General features: G+C 38.6%; 1 protein-coding gene across 2 annotated transcripts in view; it reads left to right on the forward strand.

Annotated features, from left to right (window-relative positions):
* Positions 1 to 973: 973 nt before the first annotated feature.
* Positions 974 to 15,142, forward strand: part of gpc5c (glypican 5c) — a 132,872-nt gene continuing 118,703 nt past the window's right edge. The window contains exon 1 of one of the 2 annotated variants that reach the window (XM_057333374.1): positions 974 to 1,333. In XM_057333374.1, coding sequence (XP_057189357.1) covers positions 1,177 to 1,333 — 157 coding nt within the window. In that variant the 5' untranslated portion in view covers positions 974 to 1,176. The remainder of the gene's footprint in view (positions 1,334 to 15,142) is intronic. The other variant, XM_057333375.1, reaches the window with a different exon arrangement.

Here is a 15,142-nt window from a genome sequence, read left to right on the forward strand (position 1 = left end):
ATGTATGGGGCCGGAATGTATGTTTGGGCCGGACAGACGGACATTATTAACGTGAAAGCACGCAACGCAAAGGCATTAGCGAGACGGACACATGTAACGCAATGACACATTACATACAACAAACCGCCCCCCCAGCCCCCCCATCCCGTTGACAGAAATGGTGGAGGGCAGATGTTGGTCGAAAACTCCAGGTCCGTTTTTGCTTCCCAGTCCGCCCCTGTAAGGTTGGGTTTGGTGACTTACACTCCTACATGTGAAATTGAAAAACATGATGAAGAAATTTACTTTCATGCTGCCAGAACGCACTTTGTCCAATATCTCCATGAAAACACATCAAAACTTTAAAAAAATTCACAGATGATCGTCATCTTGCAATGAGAGAAAAAGACCAAAAGCACAACTCGGTAGACCCTGTGTAATTATGAAAAACGCGTTACAGTTAACCCGAGTTTGTGCCCCGCTCTCCTTCCCTAATATACACCCTGCTACTTAATTCACCCAAAATAAAATTTTGATAGCTGTAGCAAACTGGCTGTCCAGCAGAGGGAGGCAGCGCATCAAATTTAAATTTCCAAACCTGTACTAGTGCGCCTCATCATATTAGCGATGTGTAACTTTCATGCAAACAATAAAATGCTAGCACTTATTTAAGATACAATGCTGACAATGCAACACACCCGTTTGTTCGCTTATAGCGTTGTAATGTTAAAAAAGCATTTTCTACGCATTCAAACATTTAAGTGAATTCTTCAACACGTAAAATGCGACAACATATTCGACACTTCTGAATTTATAAGTTACCCAAGAGAACAATAGAATTGACATGGAATCATTTGCTGCAATCATTTCACTCGAACACCCAGAGAGAGAAAGAGAGAGAGGGGGAGAGAGAGAGAGAGAGAGAGAGAGAGAGAGAGAGAGAGAGAGAGAGAGAGAGAGATTTCTGAATGATCTCACACGCTGAATGAATCCGGTGTCACTCTCAGTTAACGGGGGGAGACAGCGGCGCTTTTCTCGTCTCGGTTCGCGAGGTCTTACGTTACTAAAGCCGGTGCAGCATGTGAAAGTCACAGAGCGAACAGTTTGTTGTTGAACAGTTCCTTGTTTTACAGTTTGCGACAGGACTGTTATCATTAAACAATTCCACCCCGCTGATTTTCCCACTGAAATGCCGTCATGTCACGCGTGAACGTGAGTTGGATTATTGCGGTGCTCGCGGTGGAGTTCGCGACGCTGTCCGCCGTGCGCGCTCACAGCTGTCACGAGGTGAAAACGGCGTTCCAGGTGCGTCAGATCGGCCCGCTAAAATGGGTACCGGAAACACCTGCTACAGGTGAGTGCAAAGCGACCACGCGTTTGTTATTGATGTGAGAAGTGTTGTGTTGTCTTGTTGAACGGTGGCTGAATTGACTCATTGTGATGTGTTGCTTCGATTTTTACATGTTAAACAATAGTTTACTGCACAAATCTAGTTACTACACCAGTTTATTTGGGAAATCAAATTAATAATGGGTCTACCTCAAACTGTGTAGGAGACTTTCTAAACTTTTCTATAAAGCGTTTACACTTGTATTTATTGATTTAGCAGAATCTTTGAATCCAAAAGATTTACAAGTGAGAGCATTTAACATTTTGCCTTAAGAACCTATAATAAGTGAAGTATGCAAGCTTTACAAACGTTGTAAAGAACAAGTTCACCAACCGTAGCTCTGCTGGTAGAGCAATGCATTAGCAATGTCAAGGTCATGGGGGGATGCACATATCTTAACATTTTAGGAATTAATTTCGGTGCGAGTCACTTTGGGTAAAAGTATGCAGATGCATAAATGTGTATTTTATTGCACAGTACAATGACTAGGTTCAGTTTCAAAATTATTGCTGTTAAAGTATTTACCATTAGTATTAATTAAGGATAGTACACCACATTGTTTCTTTTATCCCCTGGAGAGGGTAAAAACTCAATTAACCAATACAGGTCTCCCGTTAATCATTGTGAGAGTTCTCTTTAGGCATGTTAGTTAAATGTCATTATAATTTCTCATGACGGGGGCAGTTAATATTAATAATTGAATTCTCTGTTAATGTTAATAGATCTGTGGTCTCATTTTTGTCATTGTCATTTACATTTTTTGGAGTTGCGTTTAACGCTCATGTCTGCTGTAAAGCCCTGAACTCTGTAACTGTAAATGATATGTCTTCAGACAAGGATCGTGTCAGGTTGAGGGAATGAGCGTTGACAGATAAATTCAGCCAGCTGCTTTGACGCATGACTCAGCGAACAGGAGCGAGCCCTCCTGGAATGACTGCGGCTGAGCTCACTGGGTGCAAATATGCTGGGACTGAACCTGTTCTCTTATGACGGGGTCCTCACATCTTCTTCTGGGGCTCTACCTACATAGTTTACGTCCAGCACACCTGAAACAGTTGTGTGGATGTTTTTGAACAGAATAGTCTGACAGCCGTTTTAATGAAGTATGGTAGTGAGGACAGATGCGTTAGGTATAGTATCAGACTTCTAAGGTGTTGTATATGTAAGAAAAAAACTGGAAATGAAATGTGAATTTGAAATAATTGATTAGCTCATTTTTTACCGAATGCAGAACTTCTGCAAGGAAAAGCCATTTACTAAGAAACGACGTTCAAATGTCACGAACAGGCAATTTGGTTTAATCATTTATAAATATAATGTCATATATGTTATTAAAAGGCATATTTATATTTAATTTGTCAAAAAAACTGTGAAAAATGATTTGCTGTATCCGGGTTACCATGTGTTATTAGTTTCAAGAGGTTGTTATCTGGGAATAACGAACCTGCAAATGTCGCGACTGGCCAATCAGAATCGAAATCGCATACCGTGACAGTACGTACTGAATTTGAATAAGTACCTACCTATCGGCCGTTAAAACAGTACGTTCTATATAGTATGAGTGGGAGTAGTATGAATACATTTCGGATGTACTGTGTCCGCCATGTGTTATGGTCATGTGACCCATATGCTCTTTGACCTATGACGTATTAACAACAACCTACATGTGAGCGTTGATAAAAACATAATTTAGTCACCAGAAATTAATTTATTGGCACTTACATTAAAAACGGACGTCCGCCTTAAAGTTTTCTGCTATGTTTATTTGATTTACTTTTGAAATTTGACCGTTGCTCATCTCCCGTGGCATCATGGGATAGATAAGTGTCCATCCGATCCACACTCACGAATCTCGGCGGAAGTAGTAGACCATCTGGGTACTTCTCGCCTACTGTTTTTGGCATACTGAGGTTTCGGACATACTATTCATGACTCGTTCTCATTTTCGACTACTATATAGTATGGAAGTAGGCGATTTCGGACACAGCCGAAATGAACTTGAAGGGCCTCATTCATGAAACATTTGTAAATATATGAGTAAATTCCAAGTAATTTGCGCGTAAAACGGACCTCCCCGAAAACTTTCCTCCGGATTCACCAAAAAATGTGTGTATGTTAATGAATTCCAATCACTCGTAAACAGGGCGCTCATTCACAATAAGCATAATCCATGCCTATGAATTACTGCTACGCAAATTACGTATCTATGAATGCTGTAGAATCCTCTGGACTCCATTCTCAGGTTTGGCTACATTTATTCATTTTTGCAATATAGAGACTAATAGGCTATATGCTTACCAATAAATTAATAAATTAAACTGTGTCCACCAAAGCGTTTTTAGCCAGCTGAAATAATACCTGGTTCTCTTCTGAAAACGATCAGCTGGTGAAGCTTGAGAACGCTTTGGAGGCACTGCGTGTTTTTACATAGACGCGTTGGTTGCTGTGATTTGGAATATCCACGGCAGTAACATGTTACTAGTATCTTGTTTTGAAGAATATCACTGAATATAAGAATGCAGTAACCAATAATATGAACTCCTCCATTGTTGTACAAGTATGATGGTTGGTCAATGTAGTGTTTGTCCCGCCTCTCCTCCACTGTGATTGGACGGCTTTGTAAAACAGGACAGTGACCAGGGCTGCGTTCAGCCCTGACAAAACATTGCAAAATGTCTTTTAAACGGAAATGGTGGTGCGGTTGAACACCCTGTTGTGATGACGCAAGAGTTGAACTATGGCAGCTGAGAAGGCCATTCTTTGTGGGGTTTTTTTTAAGCCTGATCAAATCGTTATAAATACAAATACATGTTTAATACTGCAAAATACATGTTTTCTAATATCTTCAAGTGTTGCGTGTACTGAGCTGCAGCGGACACATTTGTAAATGACTGTACTTGGACCCATTGTGCGAGCTGTCTCTTTCATATCGCGTGGGTTATATACATGTTGCTGCTGATTGGGCTGACATTCTTGACACACCCACCAAACAAGAGATAAGGTATCTCAAACCCTGTTGCACACCGTTTCCAGGAGACGTGTCCAGAGGTGGGTAGAGTAGCCAAAATCTTTACTCAAGTAAAAGTACAAGTAACTAGAGAAATTGTTACTCAAGTAAAAGTAAAAGTCACTATTTTAAAAATTACTTGAGTAAAAGTAAAATAGTATGCAATGAAAAAACTACTCAAGTAGCTAGTTACTTAGTTACTTTGTATCTGATTATATAGGCCTACTACATTAAATTAATATTAACACCAATATTTTAATATTACATTTTAATCAATATTTTTAATTATCATAAGCAGATATCTTTGCAATATATAGAGAGACTAAAGAATAGACAAACACAGAAGAGACAAGCATTTCTGTAAATTTCATCTAGTCCTGATGTCAATGTAGTTTACACAACTTATTTAGAATAATAGACCATGTCAAACTAAAGCATGAACTAAACTCAGAGCATTTCCTAAGATGATCTAGAACATCTGCAGTGCTCTCTTAAATGAAAAACACATTTTTGAACAAAGCTCATGTTTTCTCGTGTTGTGTCACGTGTGTGTTGTGAAACGCTCTTACTTGTAAACAAACAGTAAACAGTGAACCACACGCCCAGTTTTCTTCCTTCTGTTCTTCAAATGTATATTTCTGCAGGCCCACGTCTCTGTGTCTGACAGGTAACGCGCATGTTGCGGTGTCTGACGAACAGGTCGCGCGGGTGCGCGCATATGGCGGGCATTTATCATCGCTGGCAAACAATATGACACATTTGCAGTTTTGATTGTATAGATATAGATTCATATCCACTTCATCCACTTTGTGTTCTGCGTGTTCTTAAGTTTCGCCCTACGAGGAGTGAGTAATCCTGCTTCAGATGATTCAGATCGTGCTGCGAACTGAACAAATCATTTGAACTGATTCATTAGCCTATTCAAATGGTTTTGCCCATTGTTCAGTTAATGCTTTCAAAAGAATCGACTCCAAAGAATCGATCACTCGGGAATGCCCGTAAAAAGAGACGACAACCTTGAAATAAACAACGCGTTTTAAAAAGCATATTTTAAAATGAAGGAACTAAGGAACGTCACGCAATGTAAGTTATGTAACGAAGTAAAAGTACAGATTTTCTATTAGAAATTTACTCAAGTAAGAGTAAAAGTACACACTTTTAATTTTACTTAAAAAGTACATATTCTCCAAAATGTTACTCAAGTAAATGTAACGAAGTAAATGTAGCGCGTTACTACCCACCTCTGGACGTGTCGCAACCCGGAAACTAGGGCTGCACGAGAATTTATCGCGATACCACTAAATCCTATTGTAATCGAGCTGACTGCGATATGCAATGTGTCAATATTTTTTGTAATGCGTAGCTTGTCCGTGAAGCACGGCTCTGGGATCAGTAGGAAATGCTGCTCGATATAAAAGCAGTGCGAGTTTGAGTCGCTTGTAATGTGCATTTGAAAAAGCAACACCCGTCAAACATGATCATTATAAATATACTTTATTATCATAAAAATACCCGATGAGGCTTGAGTAACAGTTATAAAAAGATGTCCATAGGCATTTCCTAGATTCTAGAACGTGTTATGGTCTTCTTCTGCAGTGCGTATTTGGAGTTTCTGCACGAGAGCGCCCTCTGGCTTTCGGATGCAGCAGCATTTTCCCGTACTTCACTCAAAAGCTGTGCATAAATCACGTGATATTTATCGTCGGTTTATCGTGACAGGCCTACCGGAAACCGTAGCAAAACGTTGCGCACCGGTTTGAGCTTGAACGTGCCCCAGCTCTGCGTTTTACCCAAAGTTAAAGAGTAAAAAATTAAACAAGAAAGGATAAATAAACTCGTGAAATATCATTATGATACATAATGCATCAAAACACAGTGTCATCACTAGGGCTGTCACGATTATTAAATAATCGTCTCATCGCGATTGTTTGACCTCATCGCGATGGTTTCAGATCATCGCAATTATTGCACATCTCTATAGAAGACACTAGGGGGAGCTGTAGTGCATCTGCATATTGCATATTTTAGTGTATATATTGTTACTAAAGCATGGTAATACTTGTAAAATGTACCACCACAACACAATCACTTTAAAAAAAAAAACTAAAACATATACAAATTACCTGCAGTACAATTTAATATTATTTAAGCGAATCTCAGTGTGAAAACCAGTCTACCAAAATTTTATTAACACACAGGTAAAATTTTATTGTAGTCTTGCAAGTGAGAAAAAAACAGACTAGAAGTTTTCTATGACTGATAGCATTTTAATGGTGGCTTCAATTCACTCCTGATCAATTTACTTCATTTACAAGTATTTGGTGGTTGTATTATTGACAGGTAAAAGCCTAAACCTTAAATATATGATGACCCAATGTTTTCTGATGTATTTCCAAGAAAAAAACAGTCTTGTATTCAGAACAATATGGTCGTTTCAATCGCTGAATCAAAAATGCATGAGAATTAAATGTCAAAGCTCAAAAACAGACAATTAATCGTCATAATCGTCAAAGCCCTAAAACAGACAATTAATCGTCATAACCGCAATGATTTATAAGACAATTAATCGTCAGTCAAATTTCAGAATCGTGACAGCCCTAGTCATCACACAGTTTGTCTAAAAGAATACAGAACGTTTGAATGTTTTACGCACCATTTACACGTGATAGTGAGCAGGTGTAAATTTATATCGTACCAGCTAATATTTTGAAAAGACAAACATTCTCATGAACCCGAAAATTTACGTCAGAATGACTTTACGAACAATTTACTCAAAAAATCTTTCTCCGCGTGTTTCATGAATGAGGCCCAAAGTATTTCAAGAGCTGCACAACTTGTGATCATCTTGTGAGTTCGAAAGTTTTTGTCAGCCTGGTCTATCAGCATACCCTGTGCTCTAGAATGATTTGTTTGTCTGAATGCTGTTGTCAGCACATTTCTCTGGGAGCTAAAACTATTAAACTAGAGCACAACTATAAAAACCATATATCATATTGTGTGGTTCTGCCTGTGATCATTATACTTTTAGACAAATAAAAGCTTAAAGGGATTGGGATAGTTCACCCAAAAATAAAAATTCTGTCATGAATTACTCCCTATAGTTGTTCCAAACCTGTATAAATTTCTTTGTTTGGTTGAACACAAAGATATTTAGAAGAATGTTAGCAACTGATATTTTTGGGGCATCATTGTCTACCATAGTAGAAAAGATTAAAATGGTAGTCAGAGGTGCCACAGAACTTTTTGCTGTCCTAAATTGTTTGAAATATCACATTTTGTGTTCAATAGAACAAAAAATACAAAAATGTTCCTACTATGGTAGTCAATGATGCCCCTGAAATCTCAGCTGCTAACTTGCTTCCAAATATCTTTGTTCAACAGAACAAAGAAATGTATACAGGTTTGGAACAACTTGAGGGTGAATAATTCATGACAGAATTTTCATTTTTGGGTGAACTATCCCTTTAAAGGAAGTTACAGATTGCCATTGTTGGAGAATCACTGTGATTTTATTCCCATAAGAAGCATATAAAAACAATAAAACTGTCTGCTGAAGCATTGTTAGTTGCAGTCATGACAAATTTAATAAGCACAACATCGAATGATGCTCAGAATGACAGTTTGTCAATGCACGTGGCTGTTTGGTTATTAAAAGGATCCTGAAGTGAAATGTGCCAGTGGATTATGAAACGTACCAGCAAGCCAATTGCGATTGTGCCCGTATGGTGCCTGCAGCAATGCCCAACCGTGCCAGGTTTGAGGAAGTTGCACACACAGCTCTGTGATGAGTTCATTATCATCAAAAGCACAAGCTTGAGCCAATAACTTTGAGAACCCTGCACTGTTCTCAGATCAGCAGTTAAGTGCGGGACTACAGAGTCTACTTATTTGCCACAGCAACTTGGCATAATAAAGGCTGAGACTGCAGCAACCTGAGTGCAAAAAAAGTTGTACGGTAGTAGTTAAATTTTTGCGCTGAACTTTGTGTTTTTTATGCGCTGGCACATTTTCATCTGATGCTTCTTTTTGTTCTAATTGGCTCCATTAAACCTGGTTTGAGAACAGCAGGGAACAGATATTAAGTGGCATGTGCTTTAAATGCAGGCATGGCAGTCCCCGCATTCGGTGACAGCTGAGAGACATCAAGCAGCGAGACAGAATCCCAGAGGTCAGCTTGCATGCAACACAGCAGCAATAGACAACAAGAGCCTTTGAGCGAAAGTCTGAAATCTCAGGCATGTAGGAATTTTTCCAGCCACTATTACTGATGGGCAGAAACTCAAGATACCTTAAGATCTGTCTGTTTTTCTGCATTTTATCTGTCTGTCATTCTGTCTGTTGTTCTGTCTATGTATTGTCTAGAGAGCTATGTTATGTGAAACTTCTTCTGTCCTACAGATGCTCTCTAGGAGAGAGAGAGGTCTGTAAGCGGGTTGTTGCTGTACGTGAAGGTCCTGAATAAGTTGAGTTCAGTGGGTTGAAATCTGGGTTCTTTCTTTCTTCAGAAGTGCTGACAGGATCTGAGGGCATGAGGCTGGCTGGCTGTTCTCAGATCAGGTGCCAAGCAAAGCAGCGATTCCACCTATGAATCCCAGGTTCTCTTTCAGAAAGGGCACTGTTGATAACTAATCTCATGAGTCTTTGAGACTAACAGATAGAGGCCATGGCCTCTGTGTTTAAAGGCAAAGTTCACCCCAAAAATGAAAATTCTGTCATCATTTACTCACCTTGTCATTTCAAACCTGTGTAACTTTCTTTCTTCTGCCGAACACAAGAGAAGATATTTTGAAGAATATTGGTAACCACAAAACAGCAGTACCCATTCACTTTTATTGTATGGACACAAAGCCAATGCAAGTCAATGGGTACCGCTGTTGTTGTTTGTGCATTGCAATATTATTTGTATGACCTGTAATATTTTCATAAAGATTTACCTTTACGTTTCGGCGGGTATGGTGCTGCTTCGTTTAATGAAACAAGGCAAAGCGACGTTTGATTTGTTGCAATCCAATATTTAAAAGGACACTTCAGATCATCTGCTCAGTCTTTTTCGTCTAGTCCCGTTACTGAATTGCCAGCCAATTAATTTAGTTAAAAGTGCTTTACTTAATTAAAGTTGCGTATCGGCTGATTGTTTTTTAAGTTATGACCTCTGTCTCTGTCTGTCTGCTAAGCCCTTCACATGGAGACTGACCAGTAGACAGGATCCAGTCAGTTGCAACAAAAAAATTAAGATTGTTTCCTCCACAAATGCACACAACCGCTTTATTCAGATTCTAGACGTCTGACTCACAGAATGTTTACTGCATTGCTTTATCAGTAGATTGGTTATTTGCTGATTCAGAACCAATTTTAGACATAAGCCATTTAATCCAACAATATCCGCTACACTGTTACTGATGTCTAAGGTTCCAGAAGTGGCTGAGCTTGTTTATTCAAGTAATGGAAAAAATATATTTTACAATTGTTTATACTGTTACTGAATGCAGGAGATATGGCATGTAAGTATTTGATTTACTTTGTTTTATTTTGGGAATATTAATGTTCTAATGTGAAATGGCATGATTTGATTTTTCATATCTAGAAACTGAATCTGCTTAGAAACATATAAATAGAAAACAACCTGTTATGGATAGGATAAACAGGATGATGAAAAATATAGTATTCAAATATTTTCTTTACTTTACTTTCTAATAGCTTTTTTTACATTCTGTAAGTAATGCTAATGCCGAATGTTCACAAAACACACATGTATTAACGTGTGTGGAACATCAAGAGAGCATTAGACGAGGATTCTGTTTGCTTCAAACAGCCAGTGCATTCATGCCCTCAATCTCTGGCATAGGAAGAAAGACCCAAGTCTGTACATATTTACTCTTCTTCGGATTTTTCAGACTTCAGACAGGATTCAACACCTGCTTGCTTTCGTCAGTCTGTCTCTATGCCCTCAGCATAACACTCTTTTAGTGCGTCCAGAAGTGTAGGCCAAAGCATGTTAGTTTCTGCACAGTAAACAAATCTGGGATGGTAGCTGAGAGAGGTTCTTCGCTCTAGTCCTGCAATTGATGAGCCATGAGCTGTTTTCAACCCATTTAGCAAGGCTAATCATGTCATAGGTGAACTATTGGCTTTGGTTGTTTTTGATAAAACTTAGAAATGTATCGCATAATATTTTTCACCTGGCAGATTTTGGCACTAGCAACTCTGGTGTCAAGGGTTCGATTCCAAGTGAATGTATGTTGAAGTATAAATTGATTGCAATGACTCTTTGGATCAGTAGCATCTGCTAAGGACAAAAATGTCAAGATTTGTTTTCTTATGTTTTTGGCTGTAGTGCAGAAAATGCCATTTTCTATTAAATCAGATTCTTGCTGAGTTGTTTGTCTCAGCGTCCCCCGTTAACCTGGCCAGTTTTCTCCTTGAGCCCCGGTCTCCCCCTGTTCATCCTGTGTGTCTGAAGTCTGAAGATGTTAAAGAAAAATTTGCTAAATAATTTGATATGCAATATATTTATACTTAAAGTTTGTAAAATTAAATTATATCAGAATATATTTGAAAACAGGAAATGATATAACCAGCATGTTTTATATTCTTTCTGGGAAAAGAAAGCATCACTCTTTTTTAGGGCTGTCAAGCGATTAATCACGATTAATCGCATCCAGAATAAAAGTTTGGGTTAACAATGTATGTCTGTGTACTGTGCATTTTAATTTTGTATTTATAAAAACATACGCATTTATTTAAGAAAAGTATATAATTTTAATATTAATAAACATTTACCTATAATTTTAATTATTGGCAAATATAAATAAATACATGGAAGCATTTTCTAAATATATACATGTTGTGTACATGTATGTGTTTATAAGTACTAAATTAATATGCACAGTACACAGACATGCATTATGTAAACACAGACTTTTATTCTGGATGCGATTAATCACGATTAATCGTTTGACAGCCCTACTCTTTTTGTCTCGATAGTCTGAGCTAACTGCATTGACCTAGAACTTTGACTGTACATAACTTTTGGAAGTATTAAAATCATCCAGGTATTTCAAACAATTGTGGTAGGGGTGGGCGGATTGGCCAAAAATCTCTTTCACGGAATGAGTAATTTTATTTCATGGTAACGATATATTTCAAGGTAACAATCTCCCATTATAATTCTATATCTTATACCTCATTTTTCTTAGATTGATCTACTTCATTTATTTATTACAGTTAATTTAAATGCTCACTGTAGTTAATGTAGGCAAGTTATGAAAATGTACTTAAGATATCAGATTAAGTTCTGATAATCAAATGTATTATTTATTTATGTTTATCTTCTGGCTGTATCATATGTATACAGTAGGAAGATAGACAACATGTATAACAATGTAGTATGAATACGTATTTGCACAAACAATGAGAGTACATGTGTATGACTGGTATTATAAACTGGTGTTCTATACTGTAGGTCTTCATCGCTCTTTAATCTCTATTAGATGGACATTTTTAGTGTGTTGCGAAAACTTGCGATTCTGGCGCTTGTCTTTGCACTGCGAGTCTCTGGTGTCTCTCAAAATGGGGGTAAGCGGCGCGTCACGTCAAATCGCTCAGGCGGCGATTATCATTGTGCGTTTCAACGCAAGTTTCACCTAGGCTCGCCTAAAGTTAAACTTTATTAAAACTATTAACAGCTTTTCAAAGCAATCTGACTTCTGAAATACGTGGTGAGAATGAGCTTTTTTATATACACGCACAGATCTATGCACGAGCATTGAGGGTGAGAGAGAAAGCGCCGGACTGGAGCGGATTACAAAACTACAAACTGAAAGAAGGTCAAAGAATATTTGATTTGTCAATTTGTTACGGGTGGATTAACTCTACAGAGCGTGTTTCATAAATACGTTATCTCCTTTGGCAAGAAACAAAAACGTGACGACATCTTAGTGCTGTGTCAGCCACCGTTGTGCTTGGGAGGCAGGGCCGTGCAGAGACCTTTAAAGGGGCAGGTGCTCAAAGTATAAAAGGGGCACATGGAACAAGGCTTTAAATATGGCTGTGCTCAAAACATCAATACAGTAATACTGTATATCGCGATGCATTCCTTGCTGATACGTGTATCAATACGGATGCTTCTGTAATTGATAAAGCAGCAAATGCCATGATGCTGGGATTAGAAATTTAAGTGAATAAAGTTGTCTAAAAACCTTAAAGGCATAGTTCACACAAAAATGAAAATTCTGTCATCATTTACTCACCGTCAGATTATTCCAAACCTGTGTAAATGTTTTTGTTCTGTTGAACACAACAAAAGATATTTGGAAGAATGTCAGTAACCAAACAGATCTCATCCCCCATTTACTGCCATGGTATAGGGAAAATAAATACTATGGGAGTCAATGGGGGATGAGATCTGTCTAGTTACTGACATTCTTCCAAATATCTTGGCTGATGTTGAGGGGGCTGCTGGGGATGTTGCTGTCTTTGCTGTTGTAGAAAAAATTGTTTTGTCATATTAAAAATATAATTCTGTTCTAACCCTCTATCTGCATTTTTTTTAAATGATAATGATAATAAAAAAGCGTTGATAAGTATAATTCGGAGGATGAGAAAATCAGAATAAGGCCATGTTCAGACTTGACTTTTTTTTCGAAGCTGCTAGCGTCTGTTTTACATTATAATCCTGTGTAATAAACCGTGTTTAACAAAAAAGTGCTGAGCGCGTTTTTAATCGCCAGCGCCGGCATCTTTTTCTGCAGCTCAGAGCGTCTTTTGAGGTTGAAAAAAAGTTCAACTTTTCTGGAAAAAAAAACGCCCTACGTCAAGCTCCCTTTTCACAGCAAACCAATGATAGAGACCTGTCGTTTCCATAACAACATGCGAGGAACGTGATTGGCCGAGAAGGCTCAAGCTCGAAAAAATAAAATGGCGGCCGAAACGCCCGTTGGAGGATAGTTTTGTATAAATGTAAGTTTAATTTTCACTTTCAGCAACTTCTGATTGCATTTCTAGCGAGAAATAAGTATTGTAGTTTTTAAATATGTGATTAGTTATTGCAACACGAACTCTGTTTCTAATTCAAATAGACTTCTGTTACGCTGTCTATCTGTTTCTCTGGGCTGCCTTCGTGCCTCCGAAGTCATGGCGTTCTGCTGGTATTTGTATTTTTTTTTACTGATAAAGCGCCTTTGTCAACTTTTTCTTGTTAAAAAACAAGTAATGTCTGAACATGGCCTAAGCCTGTTTTACCAGTGTTACAGTGATACTGTAAATAATAATAATAATACTTCAAAGTGTTAATAGTTTTAGTCAAATAATATAAAAAGACCAGAACCCTCGACGCCCGTGAAACTTTTCTCCTCCAAACAGCAAACATCGATTCAAGAAGCGAACAAGCACCTTTGTTTATATATTGCTGTGTGTAGAAGTAACATTAGCTGCAGCTAACGTCACGTCACGTCAGTTCAGAGCAGGCTACACACACAACAGCCGTGCATGCTCCCTTCACGGCGTTCTTGTGAAATACTACTTTTTATAATAATAACAAATGCACTAATACGTAAACAAGCACACCGCTCCCCTGAAAACACCACTTACCCGGCAGCCGCGAACAGTGTGTAGGCTATCCTGGAAATGCGCTAATCTATTGAAGGCGTCTGAACGTGAGAAGTCCTCCCAGATGAGGTCATCAGGTGAAAGGTCATCACGTGAGTCATTTATTTAGGGTTAAATTATTATTCATTAATTTTACTAATAGTTAGATTGAGCTGGCCTTCACAAAATGGCCTTTAATAGGGGACTTTCGGCATTATGGGCCAAAAAGGCAGGTGCTCAAGCACCCTCCCCCACCCTGCACATGCCTGTTGGGGGGGATGGGAGTGTTCAGTTGGTTGCAATTCGCAACTTCACTGCTAGATGCAGCTAAATTTTACTGACTGGTCCTTTAAGACTTGAGTTTTTAAAAGTTCAACTGCTAGGAAAGATTTTATTCTTTATTAATTGCCACTTTCTAAAGCGCTATGTGCACAGTTATTTAAGTCATTAGCATAATATTGTATACCAAAAAAATCTATACCTTAAATGCACTGTTAGTTGCTTTGGCTAAAACTGTCTGCCATATGCATAAAAGTGTAAATGTAGCCTTCACGTGCCTTTGTTTGCTCAGTCATCGGAGCCCAGTCCAAAAAAATATTTCATGTTTTAATGGCCAGGTCGAGGTGAGACTATTTCTGCCATGTTTGATTTGCTGAGGGCAGGCGAGGATTTTGCTGCTGTTTTGACCCAACTGCGTGTACCTGAGCCAGGAATTCTAAACTAGGAACCTGTGTATATATAAGCTGCGTCTCTGAGGTATCCATGTTAGTTTTTATGTGGACGTGCAGCGGTTTGTACATGTGTGCGCACATCGTGTAGGCCCTGGAGTATGTGGATGAGGTTTCTGGGCTTCGAGCACTTGTCTGTGACCACTGCGTTATCAAAGCTTGTGTCTGGCTTGACCGTAGATTTCAATTTAACAAAACTGGAGTCTGTATAAGCATCTGTAAAACCTTCCACACTCCTTCCTCTTCGTCTAATTTCGGCCAATCCACCAATCCCCCTTTTCCTTGGCATCCATTTATTGCTCTCTTAATGTTGGCACAAATGCCAGCCAGCGCTCCACAAAGCCAAACGCTGGAGCCGCACGCCTGTGGGTTTGAGAAATGCAGGTGCGCTGGCCAGGACGCTTGAGAGATGTTTTCTTTCAACAGGGTTCGTCCCAAAAACAGCACATCAGT

This window comes from Triplophysa rosa, linkage group LG5, assembly GCF_024868665.1.
Source record: "Triplophysa rosa linkage group LG5, Trosa_1v2, whole genome shotgun sequence".
Taxonomy (NCBI): Eukaryota; Metazoa; Chordata; class Actinopteri; order Cypriniformes; family Nemacheilidae; genus Triplophysa; species Triplophysa rosa.